Source organism: Ambystoma mexicanum, chromosome 9, assembly GCF_040938575.1.
Source record: "Ambystoma mexicanum isolate Mex_15411 chromosome 9, UKY_AmexF1_1, whole genome shotgun sequence".
NCBI classification, from domain to species: domain Eukaryota; kingdom Metazoa; phylum Chordata; class Amphibia; order Caudata; family Ambystomatidae; genus Ambystoma; species Ambystoma mexicanum.
In genome coordinates, this window is record NC_090931.1 from 713,098,998 (window position 1) to 713,120,929 (window position 21,932).

Here is a 21,932-nt window from a genome sequence, read left to right on the forward strand (position 1 = left end):
ATCTTTTTTTTTTTAACCAAATACAATAATTTCCATTTTGGATGGATTTAATTGCAACTTGTTTTCCAACATCCAAGTTTTGATTGACTCAGCACATGCTAGAACACGAGCAAAGCTTTTTTACCACACATAGATTTGTGTGTCATCCGCATATGAACGATATTTTAAATCAAATTGAGAAAAGAGATTTATAAGAGGGCAGATGTGCACATTAAATAACAGTGGGGATAAAGAAGATCTGTGATGGACTCCACATTCCACTGATAACAAGCCTGATTTAAAAGGGCCCAGTTTAACCTGCTGGTTTGGTCTATCGGGAAGGAGAAGCATTCCAAGACATTCTCGGATACCCAGGAAACTGTAGTGAGTCTAGAGAGGAGAATCTTAAAGTCAACCGTATCAAAGGCAGTCGATAGGTCTAGCATAACAAGCATGCTAATATTACCCTCATCGGCCGCCCTCAAGATATCCCATACTGTGACAAGAGCTGACTCTGTCACATGTGCAGGTCTACACCCTGACTGATATATGTCCAGGATGCCATGCTCTTCCACAAAACTCTGTATCTGCATTGTCACCACTTTCTCTCAAATCTTTGCAGGCCCCACGCATGCCGGCAATTGGATGGTAATTCGATAGAAGCTTATGGTCCAGAGATTATTTCTTTAAAAATGGAGTGAGATATGATTTTATTAATTCTGGTGGAACACATCCTTGACTTAGTGATGCATTCACCAGTGAGTGAACAATCTCACTTAAAGCTGGTATATGCCGTTTAACTACATATGCTGGAATGCGGTCATAAATTAGATTGGTGGGTTAGAGCTTTTGCATAAGTGAGGATACTGTCTGCAAACTAACAGGAGTCAAAGCAAAAATCGGGGATAACGAGTAAAGAATCAACTGAGTATCATCAATGACAGTGCTATCCTGGCACATTGGACTTTGAGAGTCAATGTTCATACGGATCTGGTTTATTTTGTCCAGAAAATAAACATTTAACTCATTGGCCTGTTGAAGCGAGGAATCAAAACTATGAGTGACACATGGTGGAGAGACAAAGTTCTTAATAACTGAGAACAGCGTCTTTGACTTATTTTTCGCTGAAGTCATTTGTTTTTGTATATGGGCAGACTTAGCAGAGAATATATCTTCTTTATTATCTTTCAGGACCGATTTAGCTTCTTTACGGTCTTTGGGATCTCTGTTTTTAAGCCATTGATTTTCTTTCGTCCGATAGTTCGTTTTAGAGGTCTTTAAAGAGTCATTATACCATTTATGATTTCATTTCTTAGCCCTTTTAGAATGTTGAATGGTGGCAATTACATCACAGTTATTTTGTAAACCGGATATGCAAGTCCTGTATAATTCAACACAGTTCAGGTCAGGCTGTGTGCAGTTAAGGTCAGTCATTAGCTGGTCACTAGTAATAAAGTCAAGCTTTTTCTTTTAACGTGATAATTGAGAATTAAGTCACGTTACTACCAGCAGGTGAGGTAGCGATTGTCAAACAACCACAAAATGGTCTGGCCATGACACAGGAATGGTCTCAAGATAGGAAGGCTGTGCACCTCTAAAGATTACCGGGTCCAGACAGTGTCCTCCAGAGTGAGTGGCAGCCTTTGATAATACCTCCAAGTCATATGATTGTAAGAGATCATTAAAGTGCATAAGTCAGAATTATCAAGACTTTTGCACCAAATGTTCAGGTCACCTAAAATGATCAGCTTTTTTTGGCAAAGTGTCTCCTCTAAGGAGGAGGAGAGGTTCCACAGGCTAGGCTCAAAAAGCGTGCTGAGTTACTACATTGCCAGAACGGCAGAGTTTCAAAAGGTGGACCAGTTGTTTGTGGCTAAGAAAGGTTTAGCTGTTTAGAAGCGGACCATCTCACGGTGGATCACGCTTTGCATTTCCGAATACTACCACAATGCAGGGAGAGATCTACCTCCAGCCATTAGAGCGTACACCACTAGAGCGGTGGCTGCCTCTTCGGCCCTGCTAAGAGGAGTGCCAGTGAGGGAGATTTTCCGAGTGGCAGCCTGATCTTCGCTGCATACTTTTACCAAACACTACTGCCTGGATGTGGCCTGAAGAGGGCGGTTTTGCGAAATCTCCACCTCCTAAAAGGCTTTCATCCCACCCCCTTCACGGATACTGCTTAAAGGCTTTCATCCCACCCCTTCACGGATACTGCTTGGGGAGTCTATCTGATGAGGAATCTGCGGGGGAAAGGCAATCAATTGAAGGAGAAATTACTTACTGTAATGTTCTTTCTATGGGTTCTTCTCCCGCAGATTACTCATCACCCTCTCATTCATCCCTGCTAGGAAAGTGCCTACAGTCTGGGGCGACTTCTCTCTTGGGAGGAAGAGGTAGAGCTCTTGTTTGAGGCCTACAACACACTTCTTTTTGAGTTCTGCATTCTTTCTGTGGCCCCTTTTTCTTCACAAAAAGAAATCTGTTAGGTTTTGCCCCTTTTTTCTTATGAGTTACGGTTGTTTTAGCTGAATCGTTTATTTTACGTCTGCAGCTGCTGAGCTGGGAGTAGAAAAGGTGGGGTACAGAGGCGTAGTGAGGCAGTATATGTACAACAACCAACGTTGCATCTGAAGCAGCTGATCGAGACAAGACTTGAGGTGTACTACACCCCCTGTCGAAGATTTCTGAGCAGATGACACTGCAATGGATATCTATCTGATGAGGAATCTGCGGGAGAAGAATCCATAGAAAGAACATTATGATAGGTAATTTCTCCATTGCAAGACGCTATCTTCCCTAGGAACGTCTGACACCACTAGACTCATGGCATTTTTTAGCAAGAAAGTTTGTCTGTGGACTGAAAACTTGTAATACTTTTCCTGACTGATAACTACTCTATGGACATCCATAACACAGACAACCCCTATATAATCATCCTCTGCATGGGTGTCTTCTTGTTAACAGAAATATCTAGGGAAAAAACAAGTTCCAGAATGCTTTGCATAGTTGGGTATGTTGGCGACTAGATGCTCGCACTAACCAACCATACCCCATGATCTGTCAGATCTACTGCACAAATCCAAACATATGCTGAGGCAAGATCTGACCAGTGCTGGTTATTAGGAAAGATTCTCTTTTTTACACCTTCCCCCATTGACTTCAATAGAACACCCTTCTTGTTGCTTGTTTTTTTAACCTGTCCTGACTTTTTTGAAGGGAAATAAAGCCTTCAGCTTCATATCCCTATCCTTTCGCTCATTGTTATGGGGAGACTGACATGTCCTTAAGACGGTCCGTACTGAGAGAGACTGTCCCTCTTTTGGAAATTCCTATATTTTGGCAATTGCACACAGCACCTTACAGTGAAGTGCAATGGGCATACTTTGTATCCCCCTACGTTTTGAACTTATGAGTTTTTGGTTACTTTATATGTGTGCCTAACACAAGCTTGTGATAGCAGTAACATTTTCACTGTTTTGTATTGTTTTACTTGTGTGCATTTGCATTTAGTGCCAGAGTGTCTGCTGCAGAGTAGATGTGAAACCAGTCATTATCCCTGATTGAATGGTTCAGTTCCTTCCCAATAGTAGGCTCGAACCTGCTTTCGGCTCCAGGTTTGGGTAATAGGTGGACTCCTACAGTCATTCATCAGATCTATGAGCCGCCAAGATTCTATGAAGAAGGGCAGCCCGCTGATGACCTGAGAATGCCTTTGGTGGTCAAGCATCTGGTTTTAAGAGTTGCCTTTCGAGCAGGATAGAGTGGGGTACTTCCCTTACTTTAAAGAACATTTCAATTACAACCACAGCCCACTGCATCAGTTCTGAAATACCTTTGATGGCGAAACCATAGTGGAACTTGTGACTTTTTGGGCACAAGACAGCATGCATCTTAGGGCTGGACTTCATAAAACACAGGGAACTGTGTTGTGATTTTTCTATCTAATCCAACTGGTTTTCCTGCATTTAATTACTCACCTGTTGACTAGTATGTAATAATATCTCTAAAGGTGAATGTAAACATCTGCGATGTATGCTTTTTCAATACAATACTTTCACGTGATTTTTATTAGTGTGTTTAGAAAGTCATAATAAATTATATTTTCATATACTTATAAACTTGAATTATTGATGTTGATTGTAACCCTAGACCACTCACACTTTTCCTGAGACTAAGCCTTAACTGCTCGCCTACATTAGATTAATAGGGTTTTGGCTCTCTGTCTCTTCCGTTTACCATAAATAGGGTGGCCTCCTAAAATCCTACTGTCAGGGGCTGATTTTAGAAATCCATCTTAACATCTGTGATCAAAATGCTAGAGGCTGTCTGATGAAGAGGAGGGTGGGACCTGTGAGGAGATAAAACAGAATCCCAAATCCACAACTGAGAATACACAAAAGCCCTTCAAAGGTTTGTTGAAGCCTTCAGGAAGCACTTCATTTCCTGCCTTAGTGGGGATACATTAATCCAGTGCCATATTAACTAGGGAAATGTGTTCTGGTGTGAGAAAATAGTTTGTGTTCATCTCCAGAAGATAATTGTGGGGGGAAACGTGTTGAGGCCAGATCTCTTGTGCCGTCTCCTTTGAGTGCTATGAAATCTGCCTTGGAATCAGTGCTCCCTGTCATGAAAGCCATGTAATCCAGACGAAAATTAGGCCTGTTTCTGCTGCATAGACCTAATAATTGGCTTTGTCGACTGATTATTCAATAAGAATGGCAATTGCGCCGTCTGAGTTTAGTGTCCAGTGAGTGGGAGATTGCGCCCATTAAAGGGTAAATTGAGGATGTTGGCATGGACATAAGATCTGAGTTTAGATGCCTTCATCTATGCTAGTCATCTGATGTTCAAGCCTATACAAATGCCCTGTATCGTTTTGTCTATATGATAATGCAAAGATTTAATGCTATTAGATAACTGCTTGGGACATGACAGAGCTGTTTTAAAAAGAGCTTGCTGATTGAGCTTCAGTTTGAGTTGCCAAGCATACCTTGTCGGATGGCATTGCCCCGTACCTTTGATAATTCTGTTTGCTCAAAGCCTGAATGGGATAAGATTCTTCCCATGTTTTCTGGGCTTCTTTGGGAACATACTTTTATACTAGTAATCCTTTTCTCGAATTTGCTGTGAACACTGGTGGTGCTAGAATACCGCCCTCCCCCCCGTTTCACTAAGTCATATGAAGGGCAGCTACCGCAACATTTTTTTCTCATTACAGCTTGATTGTTATTTCCAGGCTGATGCTCAGTTTTGACAGGCAGTTCTTTGAAACCTGTTTGGTTGATTAAAGGAATAACATCCTTTCGCCTAACAATCAACTGTGCTGTGGAATCTCCCAACCATTTGGAATAAAGGGTATGTGATGTAGGTGCGTTACTCACCATAGTGACCACTGTGCTCCTAGTCCATTTTCAGTTTTGCCTTCCTTCCATCCCTGCAAACATATCTTTCAGTCGTGTTTATCCTTGACAGATGGAAAAAAAACACTAAAGGGTTGTGCCCACGGGGCGGAAAATAGAAAGCTGGGACTGGATCCCTGCTCATGCACTCGTGCGCAGCTGTTTCAGTACAAGTTTGTTGCAAATCTTCTAGTCCTACCCCAATACCGTCCTCACAGCGATAAGCATTGTTTACATTAGTACTCAAAAATAATTAGGATGGAAAAAAATGACCTATCCTTCCTGTTGGCACTGAAATGGATATCTTTGATGAATGGTTGTATTTTTCTACTTAAATATAAATGAAGACGCACACTGTATTTGATTGCCAAGTATTTTGATGTTGATTTGTCATGTGTGTACCAAAACATAAAATGAAGTAAACCTTAATCTCTCATCCTGCAACAAAATAAATACCATGCAGAAAGGAGACTTTATCTTTGCATTGCAACTGCTTATTCGAAAATAGTCCCTAAACGGTCTACCATTTTTAACAGAGTTTTCCGATGCCAATGCAAAATTCTATTGCCGGATTTACTATGCTGGGGAGTTTCACAAGATGCGTGATGTGATTCTGGGAAGCAGTGAAGAGGACTTTATTCGCTCTCTAGCCCACTGTGTGCCATGGCAGGCGAGGGGTGGCAAATCAGGGGCTGCATTTTACGCCACAGAAGGTAAGAGACCTCTACACATTTCCCCCCGAGCGTGGAACATTTTGAAACTGCAGCTGCTGGTGATCCTTTTGTTCAGTCACTGTTGCCAGTTGAGTCCAGACCGGGGTGGACTGGCCTACACAGAACTCTGGAGATTTCCTAGTGGGCCTCTGCATCATGGGCCTTTATATCCAAATGTTCTTATGGAAAAAGTGGTTGGATTTGCTAAATAAAATGTATAATATGGGGCCACTTTGAAAGTTATTCCCATGGCCTCTTTTGGTTCCAAATCCAGATGGGTCAGAATGGTGGTGAAGTCTTTTCATACAGCGTACTTTAGGAACCCATATAAATGCTAGCGTGTTAATCAGTCACAAGTTCACATACTGTGGATTATCCTGCCGTTTTATAGTTTGGTACAGAATAGCTTGTTTTCCTCAATGTGTAACTATATAGGCATTGACCATCAGGGTGCCCAGAATGACTGCCCATGCGGCTACCCATTGCCTACAATGCCTCCACTGCTGCGCTATCTTTAGATTATTTGTTTGTGATTGTATTTTGTGTGCATGATGTGTGAATGAATTATATGTGTGAATGAATTATATACAAAAATTCTGTGTCGTCTCTCAAAAGCCTGCCTCCGTCCCTAACACTAACAACTTAAACCAACTGTGCAAGGATGGTCTCTTCCCAAAGTAAGTGTTCATGGTAGTTCTAACCAACAGAAAAGTTCCCAGTCTCTCGGGCAACCAAAAGTTGATGAAATAATCCATATTGTGCTCCGATGAGACAACCCTGGGTCGACAGACCTAGGGTGATTGGCCCAGCAATTCTACCACAGTTGACGGCGCAACAGCGGTTGGACCTGGAGGCAGATATATCAGAAGAAGAAATAGCAACTGCTATTTCCCAACTCCATTCTTGGAAATCTCTGGGACCAAATGGCTTCTCAGTAGAGATCTGGAAGCGATTGGGTGAAGTGGTGGTGGGACCACTGGTGCACCGGCTATTCTTGTAAAGCGAGCAGGACGGTATATTGCCTGAGGATTAACGAGAGCGTGCATAGTAGTGCTTGCCAAACCCGGTAAACCACCAGAATATTGCGTCTCCTAGAGGCTGATTTCACTCATAAATGGGGAGGCAGTTGTCCTGACGAGGGTTTTGGCTTAACCGCCTGCTGTGGGTTATTGGACATCTAGTTCACACGGATCAATATGGGCTTCAGCCATCTAAATCTCATCTGCTTGAATATACGCAGGCTGCATATGGGCCTGGGCCAAGCCTCCACCATCTCAGGTCCTTCAGCCTTACTCTGAGTAGACTTTGAGAAGGCATTTGACTGTGTATCGGGACTCGTTGTGGGACACAATGGAGGGCATGGGATATGGGGAGAACTACCTGGGTTAGGTGCACCTGTTATATAACTCGCTGATGGCTGAAGTCAGGGTTAATGGGATCTCTTCATAGATAGTTCCCCTGTGGCGAGGGGCGAAGCAGGAGTGTCCACTCTCTCCTTTACTTTTCACGCTTGCAGTGGGGCCACTAGCAGTGAAGCTTAGGTCCAGCCCAGACAAGGTGGGATTCAGATGGCCATGAGGAGGAGAAGAGCGGGTCTCACTATATGATGATGATTTGCTGATTTATATGGGTGATCCACCCGACGCGTATCCTAAACGAATACCAGGGATTCAGCGGCGTCAAGTTCAACTGGTTCTGTTTCCCATACAGGGTGGGAACAGGGCAGTTACACAGGTCTGCCCATACAAGGTATTGATGACAGAATTTAGATATTTGGGGATTCAGTTGGGCAGACACCTCTCTGAGTTTCATGGGCTAAACATGTACCCGATAATGGACAGTTTCAGGCTGGATGTCACACACTGGCAGACCCTTCCATTGATGGGCAAGGCAGCCCTCTTTAAGATGATTATTTTGCCCAAGTTTTTGTATGTGTTGCAGAATGCTCCACACCCGTTTCCTTGGTCGCTCTTTTGGAGGATTGAGAGTGTGTTCAGGGAGCTCCTGTGGGGGGGGGCAAACGGGCACGTATGGGTCTCACTAATCTGCAGCGCTCCATGTGGGGGGGAGGCGGTCGGTCTGCCGTGCTTGCAATGGTATTATTGGGTGGCATAACTGGGTTGGTGAAGGACTGGCTGCACAGGGATCTCGGGGTAGCACACATCGTACTGGAACGGAGCTGGATGGCAGGGAGGTCTCAGGCACAAGTGCTGTATGGAAGGAGGAGGGGATGGCTTGCGCTCCGGCTCAAGACGAAACATGTGCAACAGGTATGGGTCGAGGCACACTGGCATTTGGGATTGGGAGGGCTACCCACCTTAAGTCAGCCCCTCTGGAGCAACTCCCATCTTCCGGAGCTTCTCGGAATGGGTCACTTTTTAGGAATTGGGAGAGTCTTGGGATACGGACCCTGACAGATGTTGTGCAAGAGGGTAGCCTCCTTCCGTTTGAGTTCCTACAGGAGAGGTTTGATCTCTAGGGTAGTGAAGGCTTTAGGTACATGCAGCTGGCACATGCAAAAGATCGCAGTTTGCAGATCTGCATGATATACCACAGGGCTCCCCTCTAGACGCTAATTTACCCCCGGCACGTATAGAGACCATGGTCATCTCAACTTTTTACCAAGTGGTATTGGCTTTTGGGTCCCAGGAACTGTCCCGCCTTAAGGGCAGATAAGAGGGGGATGTGGGTGCATTGGATCCCGAGGAGTGGGTGGAGGTGTTGATGATCCCGAGGGAAATTGGAATTTCAGCCAAGCTACGCCTCGTGCAATACAATCTCCTACACCAGGTCTACTGCTCCTGCACGCTATTGTTTGAATGGGGGAGGGTAGAAAATTACAGCTGTGCGGTGCGGGAGACCCAGAGGCACGTTCTTTCATATAATATGGGAGTGTGCAGAAGTGCAGGTCATCTTGTGGAAATGTATTGACAGACTGTCAGCAGTGTTGAGATCTGAGGTCCCCAGAGATCCCAAGTGTGTACTGCTGGGAATATGTGGGGAGGTTGGGTTCACCAAATTTGAGAAATTGTTCCTATCGGTCGCCCTGGACCAGATCAAAAAAGTCATTGCATCACTCTGGGGGGCCCCAACACGCCCCCAGACTGCTCGGCGGGCAGCTAAGGTGAACATATGTATGAACCTGGAAATACAGGTATATTATGCACCGGGTTGTCTGGGGGAAATGTATGAAAGTTTTGGGCAAATGGGAGGGGCGGGGAAGTGGAGTGGAGATTAGGACGGGGACCAGGTGTTTTTTTGGGCGGGGCTTGTAGGTGGCCCCCTTGGGCCCTGTGTTATATGATTGGTAATCTAATATTTTGTCAGTTCTCACACTATTGTGTCAAGCAATGTGTTTACATTGGTTATGTTCGTATAGAAAATAATAAAATGTTACAAAAAGAAAAGTTGAAAAGCTGAAGAAAAGTTATGAAATAAACAATGTTCATATGTATAGGATTCAAGGCTAGGGTTGTGCTTCTTTCATCTAGAGTTCTTTCCTTTTAGGTAAATGTCACTAGGCAATTCACAAGGACATACTTTGCATTTCTTTTATCCCACCAGCTTGGCACTCTTCTCTCCCAAGTATAGGATTATGTCCTTTTCACTTCCAGGTTCCTTTACCCTCTTGTTCTCAACTTCTTATATGATATGATATGGCATTTATAATACGCTTATACACAAGTGTTTCATGGGTGCGGATCCCAGACTTGCAAGGATGGAATGGCTTGCTTTACTCTCCTGACAAGCTTTTGTCCTCTCGTGGACTGTCTCTCTCTCTCTCTCTTACAAGGTCCCTGACCCTCTTGTTCCTCGTTACTTCAGGACTTTGCCTTACACATGGGTGTGGGTCCCAGACTTGCAATGTAGGGTTGTAACTGCTTGGTTTACTACCCAGCTAAGCACACAACTCTCCTTTTGTTTTCTCCTTTTTCAATCAGGGTCTCAGACCCTATTATTCCTGACTTCCCATATAGGTGTGGGTCCCAGACTTGCACTTTGTTGTTGTATCTGTTTTGTTCACTCTCCTGCCAAACTAACAATTCCTCTCTCTTGGTTATTCTCGGGGTCCCAGACCCACTTATACTTTGACTTCCTTATGGGTGCGTGTCCCAGACTCGCACTGCTCCTTCAGGGTCCCAGGCCCTCTTATTCCTTGAGGTCTCAGACCCACTTATACTTTCACTTCCATATGGATGCGGGTCCCAGACTCGCAGTCCCTTCTCAGGATCCCAGACCCTTGTTAGCTTCTTTGGTGCATTTACAGTCGTCTCCCGAGCAGCTGCATTGCTTCATAAGGCTCCGGTAGCATTCTGGTAAGCGGCAGGGTCTGCAGCGGTTCTGTAGACATCTGACTCTGCCCGGCTGCGTGTCCTTCCTCACAGGCGCTTCGCCGGTGCCTGGGGTGCCCAAAGGTTTATCTTGGCAGCAGCGCAAGTGGTCTTTCCAGCTTGGACCAGGTTTGCATCCTTCTTTTCTTACGTTCACAGCTTCCCTTTCGACTCTCGTCTGCTCACCCGGTGCGCCGCTCCCACAGTACATCCTTGGTGGATCGTTCTCCTTCTACATCCCAGCTGAGATCATTTTGAACTCCTGCGCTGGTTTGTTGCTTTCATTTGGGCCAATGACAAAACCCGTGAGAAGCAAGACCACTTGCGCTTATTCACCAAATTGATCCTCTGACTCTCGGTCATCTTATTCACAGTACTTCTTTTAAAACTAGATGCAAAATAATTGTTGGTATTTCAGTCTTGTCAAGTATATTAGTTGACTAACTTGACAATAGAACACATTGGCTCTGTCAGAGGAGAGAAAGGAGGACTTGGTATTTGAGAAGGGATTGGTGGTAATGAAGCGGCGGCATACTTCATTTCCTGAGGATAGACGTCCCCAAACCCTTATGGGGCTTCCTTCCCCATGGGATCCTTCCTCTGTGCACCAGCCCTAGGGGTATTATTGTACTGTGGACGCACTGCCCTGGTCCCATGGGAAAGGTCTCCGCCTAGGGGAGAAGGGACCACATCCTCAGACTCAGATCACAGTGGGTCACGTCTGAATCTGTACAACCAATATCAAGCTGCAAAACTACTGTTGTGTTTTCTTTTTCTAGCATTAATCTGTTCTGGGTTTCTTTGCAGTTCATGTATTTCAAAGAATAATAGTTCCTCCTTATTTTATTTGTATTTAAATTGGGATTTTGTAGATCTTAGACCTCCCTTTGAGAAGCAGAGGAACCCTATATGTAAACAGTGGTTAAATAGCATTCCCAAAGTGGAGAACCAGTTACTCAGAGATGTACAAGAGTATAGACGGTCAGAGAATTAATTGATTATGTTCAACAGTATTGGTAAAAGGTGTATGGATGCCAAGGTTTTCAATATGTAGAGGATAGACATATTTTAAGAGACAGTCATGTATATCAAAACAGAAGTGCCTTGTAAACAAGTGTACTGAACTTCATTTTGCCGATCTTCGAGTCATCTAAAAATAAATTCCTAGAAAAGCCATTTTTGCTCCTTATTTACTTGTTGAATGTGCACTTGGTGTGGACAAAAACTATTATTTTCCATTCATTGCACATCTCAGTGCATAAAACTATGTACATGGCTAGGACTGGATTTGCTATAGCTTTATTTTTATGGGGCTGTACAAAAGCTGCAGAGCCTATTTATAAATTGTATTGTTTTGTTAATATTCTATATTGCTGCTCTTACAGTCAGAGCATGCAAATACTTTTCTGACAGTTTGTAGCTCTCTATACAAAGTTGGTATTGCCTAGTTTGGATGGCATGAAATAAAGATTGGAGCAACCACTGTGAACACATTTAGGGTGTGCCACGTCTTCCACAACTAACTTTGTTATGGCCCAAACTCACCTACCTGTCTGAATGTGGCACTGGCTATTAAAAATGTACTCTCCAAAAAAGTTATTAAATGATATATATATCTATGCATTGGTTCCGAGGGTTAAAATTGAGAAGTGGGGCTGGAGACCTAGTCATTAGGATAATTGTCTTTATTCTGATCAAAAAGCCCTTATGACGGCTACTAAATAAAGAAACTCGTTCCTAATGGCTGGCTGTACAGTAAAAGCTTTATTATCCAGCAGTCAATTTACCAGAACATTCTATTATCCGGCATATCCTACTGCCAGTTATAAAAACTTTCTGGCTATAGAAAAAAAGCTGAATAGCTTCCGTGCTGGATGATCAGCTTTCCGGATGGTAGAGCACCGGTAAACCCAGCAAAACAATGCTCTGAAGCTTTCTTATCCGACCTTTTTCTCAAACTACTAGTTTTCTGACACCCAGATTACCGACCTTGTTATCCTACATATTTACTTGCTTGGTTGAGGTCCCTATGATTCCGGGTAACAACATTGTTGTTGTACTTTGCTTGTAACATAGGTTGATCTCTTAACCGTCAAATGCGGAACACTTGGTAGTAGCTCTTTAATTGTGTTGTGAATGTAAATGCCTTTTGCGGAACTGTGTCACAATTATTTCCCATTTTAGCAGAATAACCTATCATTGTTATGGTTTTATAGCACACCTTATATAATTGTTATGGTCTTTTAGAATCTTCCACAATTGGCATACAGGTAGGTGTTAGGCTTAAGCAAGTAAGACACTAGAACTCCACCAGTCAGCATTCTAAATTGGGGGATTTGGGGTTTGATTGAGCATATGCCACACTCTGCCTGGTGAGTAGATTATGTTGAGTGGAAATGTTCTTGTATGGGACTAATCACATCACATCGAGATGAGAGAGAAATGATTATCAGATTGAGGCTGATGGTATTGTTAGTGATAGTTTGAGATTCCTTGTTTTGAGTATTGGAGGAAAAGTCTAAACACTTTATTGTACATGATGATTAACAGTGTATTGCCCTTGAATTGTTCCTCTTGGTATCAGGGTGTGTAATTGCAGCCTTTTCTGTTACTCCTTTGTCAGAAGGCTCTGGTGTTAGCGATCCTTGAAATAAAGTGTTAGGGAAAGATTGATTTTGCATGTATGATTAAATTGTGTCTTGCAACATAACTTATTTCATGGTAGTTATATATATGTTGAACATTTTTGTTGCCCCTCCTTCAGTGCCATGCTTATAGTATTTTCTGTCCTGATCAATAATACTTATTTGGCTAAATGATTGAGATGCTGATAGAAGTAGACCAACTGCCTATAAGTGCAAATCTTGCCAGTGCATGGATGTATGCCTCATCAGGCGAAGTGGCATTTTGGTGTCTCTGCCTCTCAGTGGAGCCAGTTTTTCCACTTCTCAAGCCAATATTTCACCATCTTTTAATGGAGCCCTAAGCAGCTGCCCTACTATTCTCTTGGCATGAATCCAGACTTGACTCCTACACATTTATGTGCTGCTGTGTCTCCGATCATGTCACTTACTCTGGAATTAACTATGTATCCTGGGTGCTGTGGTGAAGTCCCCTACTTGGATTTAGGAGTAGAGCTGGTTTCTAAGGAAGATTGGTTCAATCTGATTTAAAGCTCCTTTCTACTTACCGTAGACCCAATTAGAAAAATAAATTTCAAGCATACTACTGAACACTGCGAGTGCTTCCTTATGGAACAATCGCCACCACCTCCCAGAGATTACTCAACAGTCATTTATGGTTCAGGAAAGTCTGGCCTCCTGCCATTCTTAGCTTGATGCTTTGCCTGCACTAACTATTCTGAGAATGTTCCAATGCTGTGAGGGTGCAGACTCCTTTTTTTCTCCTTCCAATACCTTGCCATTTCATTCCTCTTGGAGAACTAAAAAGCAACTGTGCTCGCAGTTTGTGCTTTATAAACCAACAATAAATAAATGAAGGCCAACAACAAAGTGAGCTTATGCATGGGCGGCACAACCCACATTGACTCGCAAAGTTGTTGGCAATACTGTGGCCATTTTAAGGCAGATAAGGAGTTTTGGAGACATGTGGAGGCAGAAAGAGATTGAAGTGTAGGAGCATGAAGGAAGATGTAGGAGGTGTTCAGAAGGAGAAAGAGGAGGAGAGATGTGAAGATCAGTGACAAGGAGCTTGGGAGTTGTGAGGTGGCTGGACTGATGGCTAAAGGAGGAGAGGAAGAAGCATAGCGTTGGTAGGAGATGCCATTTGGGCGGTTCATGTTCAGTAGGATAGAGAAGTAAGCATGAAGGTCGAGCTGGAGTATATTTGCGAGAGGGGATTAGAGGGTAACATTGCAGGAGAGAATTTGGTTAAGGTGGAGGTAGGAGCTGAAGACCAGAGGGACATGAGAAAGGGGCAGTCACACTACTTGAGGGGGTGCCCTTACGAACATGTGGCGAAGCATCAAGGAGGTCGGGACTGAGAGAGAAAAGAAAGTAGGAGATGGAAGGCTCAGGAAAGTTTCCCTTAATCAGAAGGCTACTATGACTCATGAAGGAGGTAGACAAGGATGGATTTGAGACGAGAACTAAGACAGAAAAGTCGAGAAGTCAACCCTGACTTAACCTGAAGAGACGCTCCAGTGGCAAGCCCCTTGGTGAAAGCTTTGGGGATTACCCCGGTATGACTTGGCCTTCTATTGTTATCTAGGCCTGGTAATTGTAATTGGTTATTTATAACACGCTTAATACCCAGAGGTTTCTAAGCGCAGACCCGGCGATTGAACCTGTGTTCCTCCACATCATCTTGCTTCCAAGGCGAGTGCATTGCCCCTGAGCTATCCTCCCGAGCAAGCAAGCACATGGGGCCTAGAGATGCAGGTGAGGGTTCTTCCCAGGAGTCTAGGATGAGAAGCAGAGAAACTGAATTTACAAATGCATCCAATAAAAAAAGTGCGGGACGCTCAAACAAACCAAGAATGTGACTGGCAAGAAGTTAAGATGCACTGGGGAAGGGGAGCCTTGAATTTCTGATCTATGAACCTCAGAGGCATTGTTGAATTTGGACACTTGGTTGTTTGAAACCCCAAGGCATAGATGTCCTGTAGTTGAGTTCTTTTTCCTTAGTTTGCCCACCCCAAATTTGGCATGTTATGGCGGCCACGGAGCACGGAAAATTGTTCATTTCAAATTAGCCATCTTGTTGTTTTGATATTGTTTTCTGACTGAGAAACAACCCTGCAAAATCCTATTGCTGGTTTCCTAATGATAATTACTGGGCATCTGGGGGGTGGTTTGAGGCTCTTTATTTAATTTGGCCAACATTGTAAATTACCTCAATTAATCTTTATTTCATCAATATCCATGCCGGTCTGGTGTTGATCCTGCTCAGCTCCATAACAGTACAATAGGCATAAAGTGCCCTCCTTTGCCATGGTGTTTTCTCTGGGGAGTTCCCTGAGCCCCTATCGCGACATCTTGGGGTGGCCAAAGTGTGTTCGTGTAAGCCTGTTATACCTTGTGAGATGTGCTATGCCCAATCTTACCATATGCGGGCAGAACTAGATTGTGTATGCTACAAGTCCAATAATACCCTTCAGATCTCACTTTTGTAACCCCAGGCCAAACGTTAACTTGTCTTTTGTTTTCCAACAAGTGATAGCAACTGCAGACTTCTTACAGGGAGAAGTATGACTATGATCAAGACTGCTGACTCGTGTTAGTCCCAGACCTACGGAGAGATGCATGTGGTAATCAAAGTCAAAACAGTGATACAGCAACATCCCTGTAATATTTGCAGGTGGCAGCAAATGGTTACCTGTTCAAGAACTGGAATGGGGTAGAGAGCAGATAGCACACTCCTGGATTTATCATGCCCTGACAAGCCTGGCAAGACAACGAAACTGTGTAACATTGCATTCTACGCATGCACACGAGACATCCAAGGTGGCACCAAAGGTTTATAGTCATAATGTCGAAAAAAAAATGTCGAAAAAAAATGTCGACTTTTTTTTTCAATGCATTTTTTTTTCGAAATGGGGGGGTCCCCCCCCTTTTTTTTCGAAATGGGGGGGTCCCCCCCCAGCCCCCCTTTTTTTTTTTTAATTTTTCCCTTTTTTTTTAGTCCCGAACCCCTAAAATAAATATATAATTAAAAAAAACCAAAGTCGACATTTTTTTGCCGACATTTTTGTCTGTCGACATTTTTTTGCCGACATTATGACTGTCCACCGGCACCAAATACTATGGTTGCATTTAACTCCTTGCTAATGCTTTTTAGAGATAATTATTCCAGGTCTATAATTATCCAATCCCTAAGAAAAGCAATGCCTGTTCTCCGGTAGGGAAGGGGGTAGTTTAGAAGTAGTGAATAGCCAATCAGAACCCTGAGTTAAAACAGTAAGTGTGAACAACCTATGGGAAGACATAGGAAATACACAATCTTCCAGAGGAGTGTAAGAAGGGTAAGAGAAGCCCAGAGCTGGAGAAGAACCTGGGAAAGGTAGACGCTCCCTTGCCACAAGTGGCAAAGTCAATAATTCTCAGGAAGAAGTCAGGCTGGTGGAGATCTGGAACCTTCTTGAGAAGACTATGTCTATAATCTGAGAAGAATCTTCAAGATGGAAATCTGGCAGTGAGGATTGTGCCAGTAAAGGAACCCTATACCTCCTCACCTTGAGATAACTGTCCATGCCCTCCACCTGTAACTCTAGAGAGGGTAAATAAGATTGGCCAGTGGCAGTAAAACAACTATACTAACAGCTGCCTGATAAGGATGGATGGAAATATCTATCTCAATCTACTGAGGAAAGGAGAGGTCCAAACGGGACCTTCCAGGTCCAGGATGGAGAAGACTTGGTGAGAAATCTGCCAAAAAGAGGTCTGCAGAAAGAGCTAATGAAAGGCAGAGGATTGGAATCTTATAATAGACCTAGTGGAAAGCTCAGAACCCTAAAACTAAAACCAAGAAGCCTGAGAGCTGGTAACCAGCCTTAAGGCTGAAAGCATGCCTATAGACAAATCCAAAGGGAGCTCTGAGAAGCATCAGCAGCAAAGTCTGCTTCCTCCAGTCCCGAGACACGAATTACTTAACCCAGCCCTTTTTATACCTTTGGTGCAACTGACTGATTGGTTACATCCCAGACTTCTTTCTCACCATTAGTGGGATTGGGTATACTTTCGGATCCTCTTTCTTCTTGCTATCTATTTAGGGTTTGATTATCGGTGTTTACCTGTAGGTGTATTGATTTCATACCCTCAGGTTGCAACTGAAAGGTTTTTTTATTTGTCTGCGGCAGACTGCACCATCTTGGACTTCCCTAGTTTGAAATTGATGATCTTTTCTGTGTGGTACAGTGTTTCCTAATGTTTGCGTGCTGGAACACCTGGTCAGTGAGCACCCCTCTGCTTCTTTCTATGGCCCAGTCTTTGAGCCGGTCCTCACACTTATGGTGTTTTATTAGAAACGGAGTCCCTAGTTGTGAGGATGCACAGAGTTGTTCTTGCTTAAGATTATTATGTCTCCCTGTGACTTAATGTCTCTACATAATTCTGCACCCTATGAGCGATGTCAGCACCCTCCTCCCCAGTAGGGGGACTGCCGGGCCGTGTAGTCCACTGGAGTGCCAGCCACTGAATGTAGCCGACATGGACTCCAAGAATGAACTGAGCACCCTTTTTCGAAGAATGGGGGCAAGGCTCCAGTGGGTCCTAATTACCCTCTGGCAAACCCCGCCCCCCCTCCCTATTGACTCACTACCTGCTTAGGTTATAATGGTGAATCCGGTCAATTCACCACAGTGTAGACATTTTGTATCTTTCTTTTCCCATATATAAGCATTACAAGTCTAAGACGGGTGCTGAAGAGACTTCCTTCTTTAATGGGAAGAAAAAGGTGGAATTAATGCCTTGTCCTCTCTCTTGTAATGATACTTACTTTTCACTCATTTTTCTAACATGGCTTTACTCTCTCCTAATAGAGGAACTTGTTCTGCTTTTGGTGGAAAGTCTTTTGTGTGTTGTCGAGATATATGCAATAACTATGAGATATTGTCTTTTTCATGGCAGTCACCAACTTTTCTGGTGTAATTGTTCTACAGCTATGTGGCAAAACCGTTAACCTTTATCTAGCTGCAGTACTGTTTTGGTTGAGGTGGAGGACATAGTGTTCATAGTGAGTGTCTATGCCTCTTTTTCTGGTACTCCCTCTAGACGTTCTCTTCTCTGGTCTCCTCTTGATGTAACTGAAAGAAGTGTTTCTAAGAATTTTGATTGTGATATAGCACTATGAAAAGGCATTCAATATTACACTGCTGTCAAATGACCAGTATCTGCCTCTTTTATTTTGTTTAGTTCCTCCTCCACTTGGCCTTCAGTTGGTGTCAACGTAACTTGTAATTGAACGTCTAGCCTAAAGACAAACCCCCCGTCCCCAAGTCGAGCATGCCTGCAAATGACCATTCCTGTAGTTAGCGGCCATGCATTAGTGCATATTACACATTTTCAGAAGAACAATGTTCGCCAATGTGGAAGGTTTTGCACCAACTTAGTCCTGACTCTCAAAATGGTAATGTGACTAGGCAGTGTGAGAAACCTGAATGCATCCTCATGGATCCTCTTTTCAGGCAGCCAGGGAAAGGCCACCACTTTTGGATCCTGACCCTAGGGGTGGAGAAGTGGAGGATCACCTGGGTGGAGGGTCCTTGGGGATTGGGGAGTGTACCCACAGGCGAGACATCGAGACCCCCTTTCCCTATTGAAGACCACCCTAACCCTCCCCTGGCCTTTATGGGCTATTGTAAAACATCTCCCCTTATTTCCCCACATTCAACCTATGACCGGACTGGGATGAAAAAGAGGGGACTAGGGGTAGTGAACACTAGTAACTCATTTCTCCACTCTAGTACTGGGACGAGAAAGATGCCTGCAGAGTACTATGAAGGTAAGGCATGTCCCTCTTATTACAGTTAGGCAAGACTTCACACCTACGAGGGGAAACTGATGGTAATGGGAAACACACTCACCCACTCACACTTTCGGATTTTTTACACAGGGTTACTGAAAATATGTACTCTATATCAAGTTGTCAAGTGTTTTCCACAGTTAGATTCTTTGGAAGACTGAGGAGCTTCACTCCAAAATAAAAACATTTCAATGTGTCAATTCATACTTTATTTCTATGAAATACAAGGCAAGTAGTAATTCTTCTAATACATAATGTGCTGAATAAAATAGAAGAATTCCTATATTGTTCTGCAAAAACAAACAATTTCTAATCACTCTTTTGCTCACACAGACTACTTATCTTTGACATTTGCCAGCTGTCTTCACAAATGTTTTTGCCACCATGGCACGCCATTTGCTTCTGTTCTGACACATGGCACTAGATTGTCTAGATTTCTGCGTAATGGCGTCTGGCTTCAAGCCCTGCTCCAACTGCGGGAGGCAAATGTCCATGTTGGATCCACACCGGGTATGTTTCCTCTTCATTGGGGAGGATCGGGACACAAAGGATTGCGGTTATCAGATCATGGTAGAAATTTTCACAGGTCTCTTGGGAATCACAGAAGATAATGCCTGCAATACCCCAGGAAGGAAAAACCTGCTTCCTAGAGATAACAGAGCGGTAGGTGTTCCCTTCTCCAGGGCAGACGTGGCTTATATAATGTGCCTCTTACGTAGAGAATCTTGGTAACATGGTGCAGGAAATGGAGTGGGATGGAAGAGCAAATAGGAAGAGTTGTTTAGAAAAAATGTAGACAGCATCTAGTTTTACACCCTCTTTTATTAACCTGTTCTTTCCTGAGGTTAGCTCTAACCACCAAAGGATTCTTTCTCTGATGCTGTTGTGGAATTACAGAAGCAGAGTATAGAAGGTAGGAAAGCTCTAAAACCATGGGAATGTTACTTGGAGAAAGGAGGTTAGATTTTGGAATGAATCTATCTTCCAGGATTTATCTCCATTGCACAAACAAGAGGAGTCCCCAAAATAAACAAAGCAAAAGAAAGTTCCAATTACCTAATGAAAAGGACTCCTTGACTTCTCCAGCATTGGATCTTTCATGGATTCACATGCTGTGATTATTCCCCGTCGTCCGGCTGGGAATCCCCGGTTACTTTGACTTAGTAATTTTCCTATGGAAAAACTTGACACTTTGAGTGTCCCATCAACGTCGTTGTGGGTGTTTTTGGTCCCCACCAATAGGACGTCGAGTGTATAGCTTTGCACCAGCAGCTTTCCCTCCGATTTCAACTGTCTTTCGATCTGGTGGGATTCCTCGCGTTCTTCTATCCTGAAAGTAATTCACGTTCCTTGAAATTTTAAAATATTTCTTAAATGTTTTACTCCATCCAGAGCAACCGCAACAACTTATACTGCCCTGTGTGCGACCATGGACCTAGGAAGTCCTTATTCAGGCCTTGTGACACCTGCGACCTAAAGAATGTGTATGAAGGCAACAGACATACAGAGGGCCTCATTACGACCCGGGCGGTAACCATGGCGGTATTTGCGCTGTGGTTGCCACCGGTAAACTACCGATTCCGCCATGGTGAATGCCGGAATTACCGCCCCATTCCAAGGTTTGCAGGTGCAGTTATTCCCCATTCACCATGGCCCTTCACCATTACCATTTTTGCCCCCATAGGGCTCAATGGGAATGGGAAAGGCGGTAATTACGGTACCGTAATTACCTCCAAAGTCCCTTTGCGGGTCCTGTCCTGAATTGGGCGGTAAGGGATACCGGTACCAGTGCCCTTAACGGTACCGGTAATCCCTTACCGCCCGGGTCGTAATGAGGCCCAGAGTGTCTTGATTGACTCTACCCTAAGCATGCCGCAGAGGAATTTGACATCTGTCATTATTTTTCCAAAAACACCATTAAGTACAGAAACCGTTGCCTAATTTGTTGGCTGAATGAACGAGCATACCCGGTGTCGGAAGTGGGCTCGTCAAGGAGCTGGAGAGCTACCACGCCCTCTGAAAAGAGGTCACCATCGCGTCAGAGATCCAAGTCTGAAGAACCATTGGTGAAAAAACAAAAAAGAGGTGAGCCAAAATCATCCACGGGTCACTATAAGGCCAAACACTCCTCGTCTGTTAAAATAAATACCAGGTAGCAGTGAGATACCGGGTCTAAACACTCATCCAGGGTCCGGTCGACGATGAAACCGTCGGAAAAAATGAGGGATAAAAGCTCACACCTATTGACAAAGCCCATGGCCGATTTCGTCGAAGTTCCTCTCTGATGATGGACAAGCATAGATACAAGTTGGCCAAGAAGACTTGCTCTTCGTCGTCTGAAAAAAAAGAAATATCATTCGTCTTCGAGTCTCACAAATCCTCCTCTGGGCAAGAGTCATCCTCGAGACACCCGCTGATGACCAAATCATCATTAAAATCAACTCCGCCGAAAACATTGGCGACGACAACAGGACGTCACTCGCCGACGATCGCCTCGTCGACGACCAAAACACACAAATAGCCCGGGAGTAAGCTGATGCAGCCTTCAACCCCGTTGACGACTGTCTCAACGAGACCACACAGTTACCTATACAGGACAATGTATCATCCTCCAAGAGTATATTAAAAACCCTGTTAAATGACGCGGTAGAACTTGAGCATGTTCCACTAGGAATATCTGTGATAGACTACACAGACATCATGCCTGAGGACATTTTACAGCATGAAATCACTTTAGATTTTTAGCCTCCTCCAGAAGAGTGTCCACTGTCACTGACTACGATCCGGAGGAAGGTACTTCCCAACCTCACATTCAGGACAAACATTCTGGTCGCCTACCGTCAAGAGGAGAAGACACACCTCTACCGGCAACACCATCGGGAAGAGGAGGTATGACTCTGCAATACTCCCTCCTAAACCCACAATCATTGCTCTCCCTGCAAGTGCTTTCCACATTACAGTCACTATTGGGACAGCTCAATGCCAGGCTTCCACCCCTGCAACCACAACCAGCTCATGTATGCAGAAAA

The 21,932-nt window shown here is 44.0% G+C and overlaps 1 protein-coding gene across 6 annotated transcripts in view; it reads left to right on the plus strand.

The window, feature by feature from the left end:
- Positions 1–21,932, plus strand: part of PIKFYVE (phosphoinositide kinase, FYVE-type zinc finger containing) — a 1,728,392-nt gene that overhangs the window by 1,528,457 nt on the left and 178,003 nt on the right. For all 6 annotated transcript variants that reach the window (XM_069615606.1, XM_069615608.1, XM_069615605.1 and 3 more), the window contains one exon: positions 5,915–6,091. In XM_069615606.1, coding sequence (XP_069471707.1) covers positions 5,915–6,091 — 177 coding nt within the window. The remainder of the gene's footprint in view (positions 1–5,914; positions 6,092–21,932) is intronic.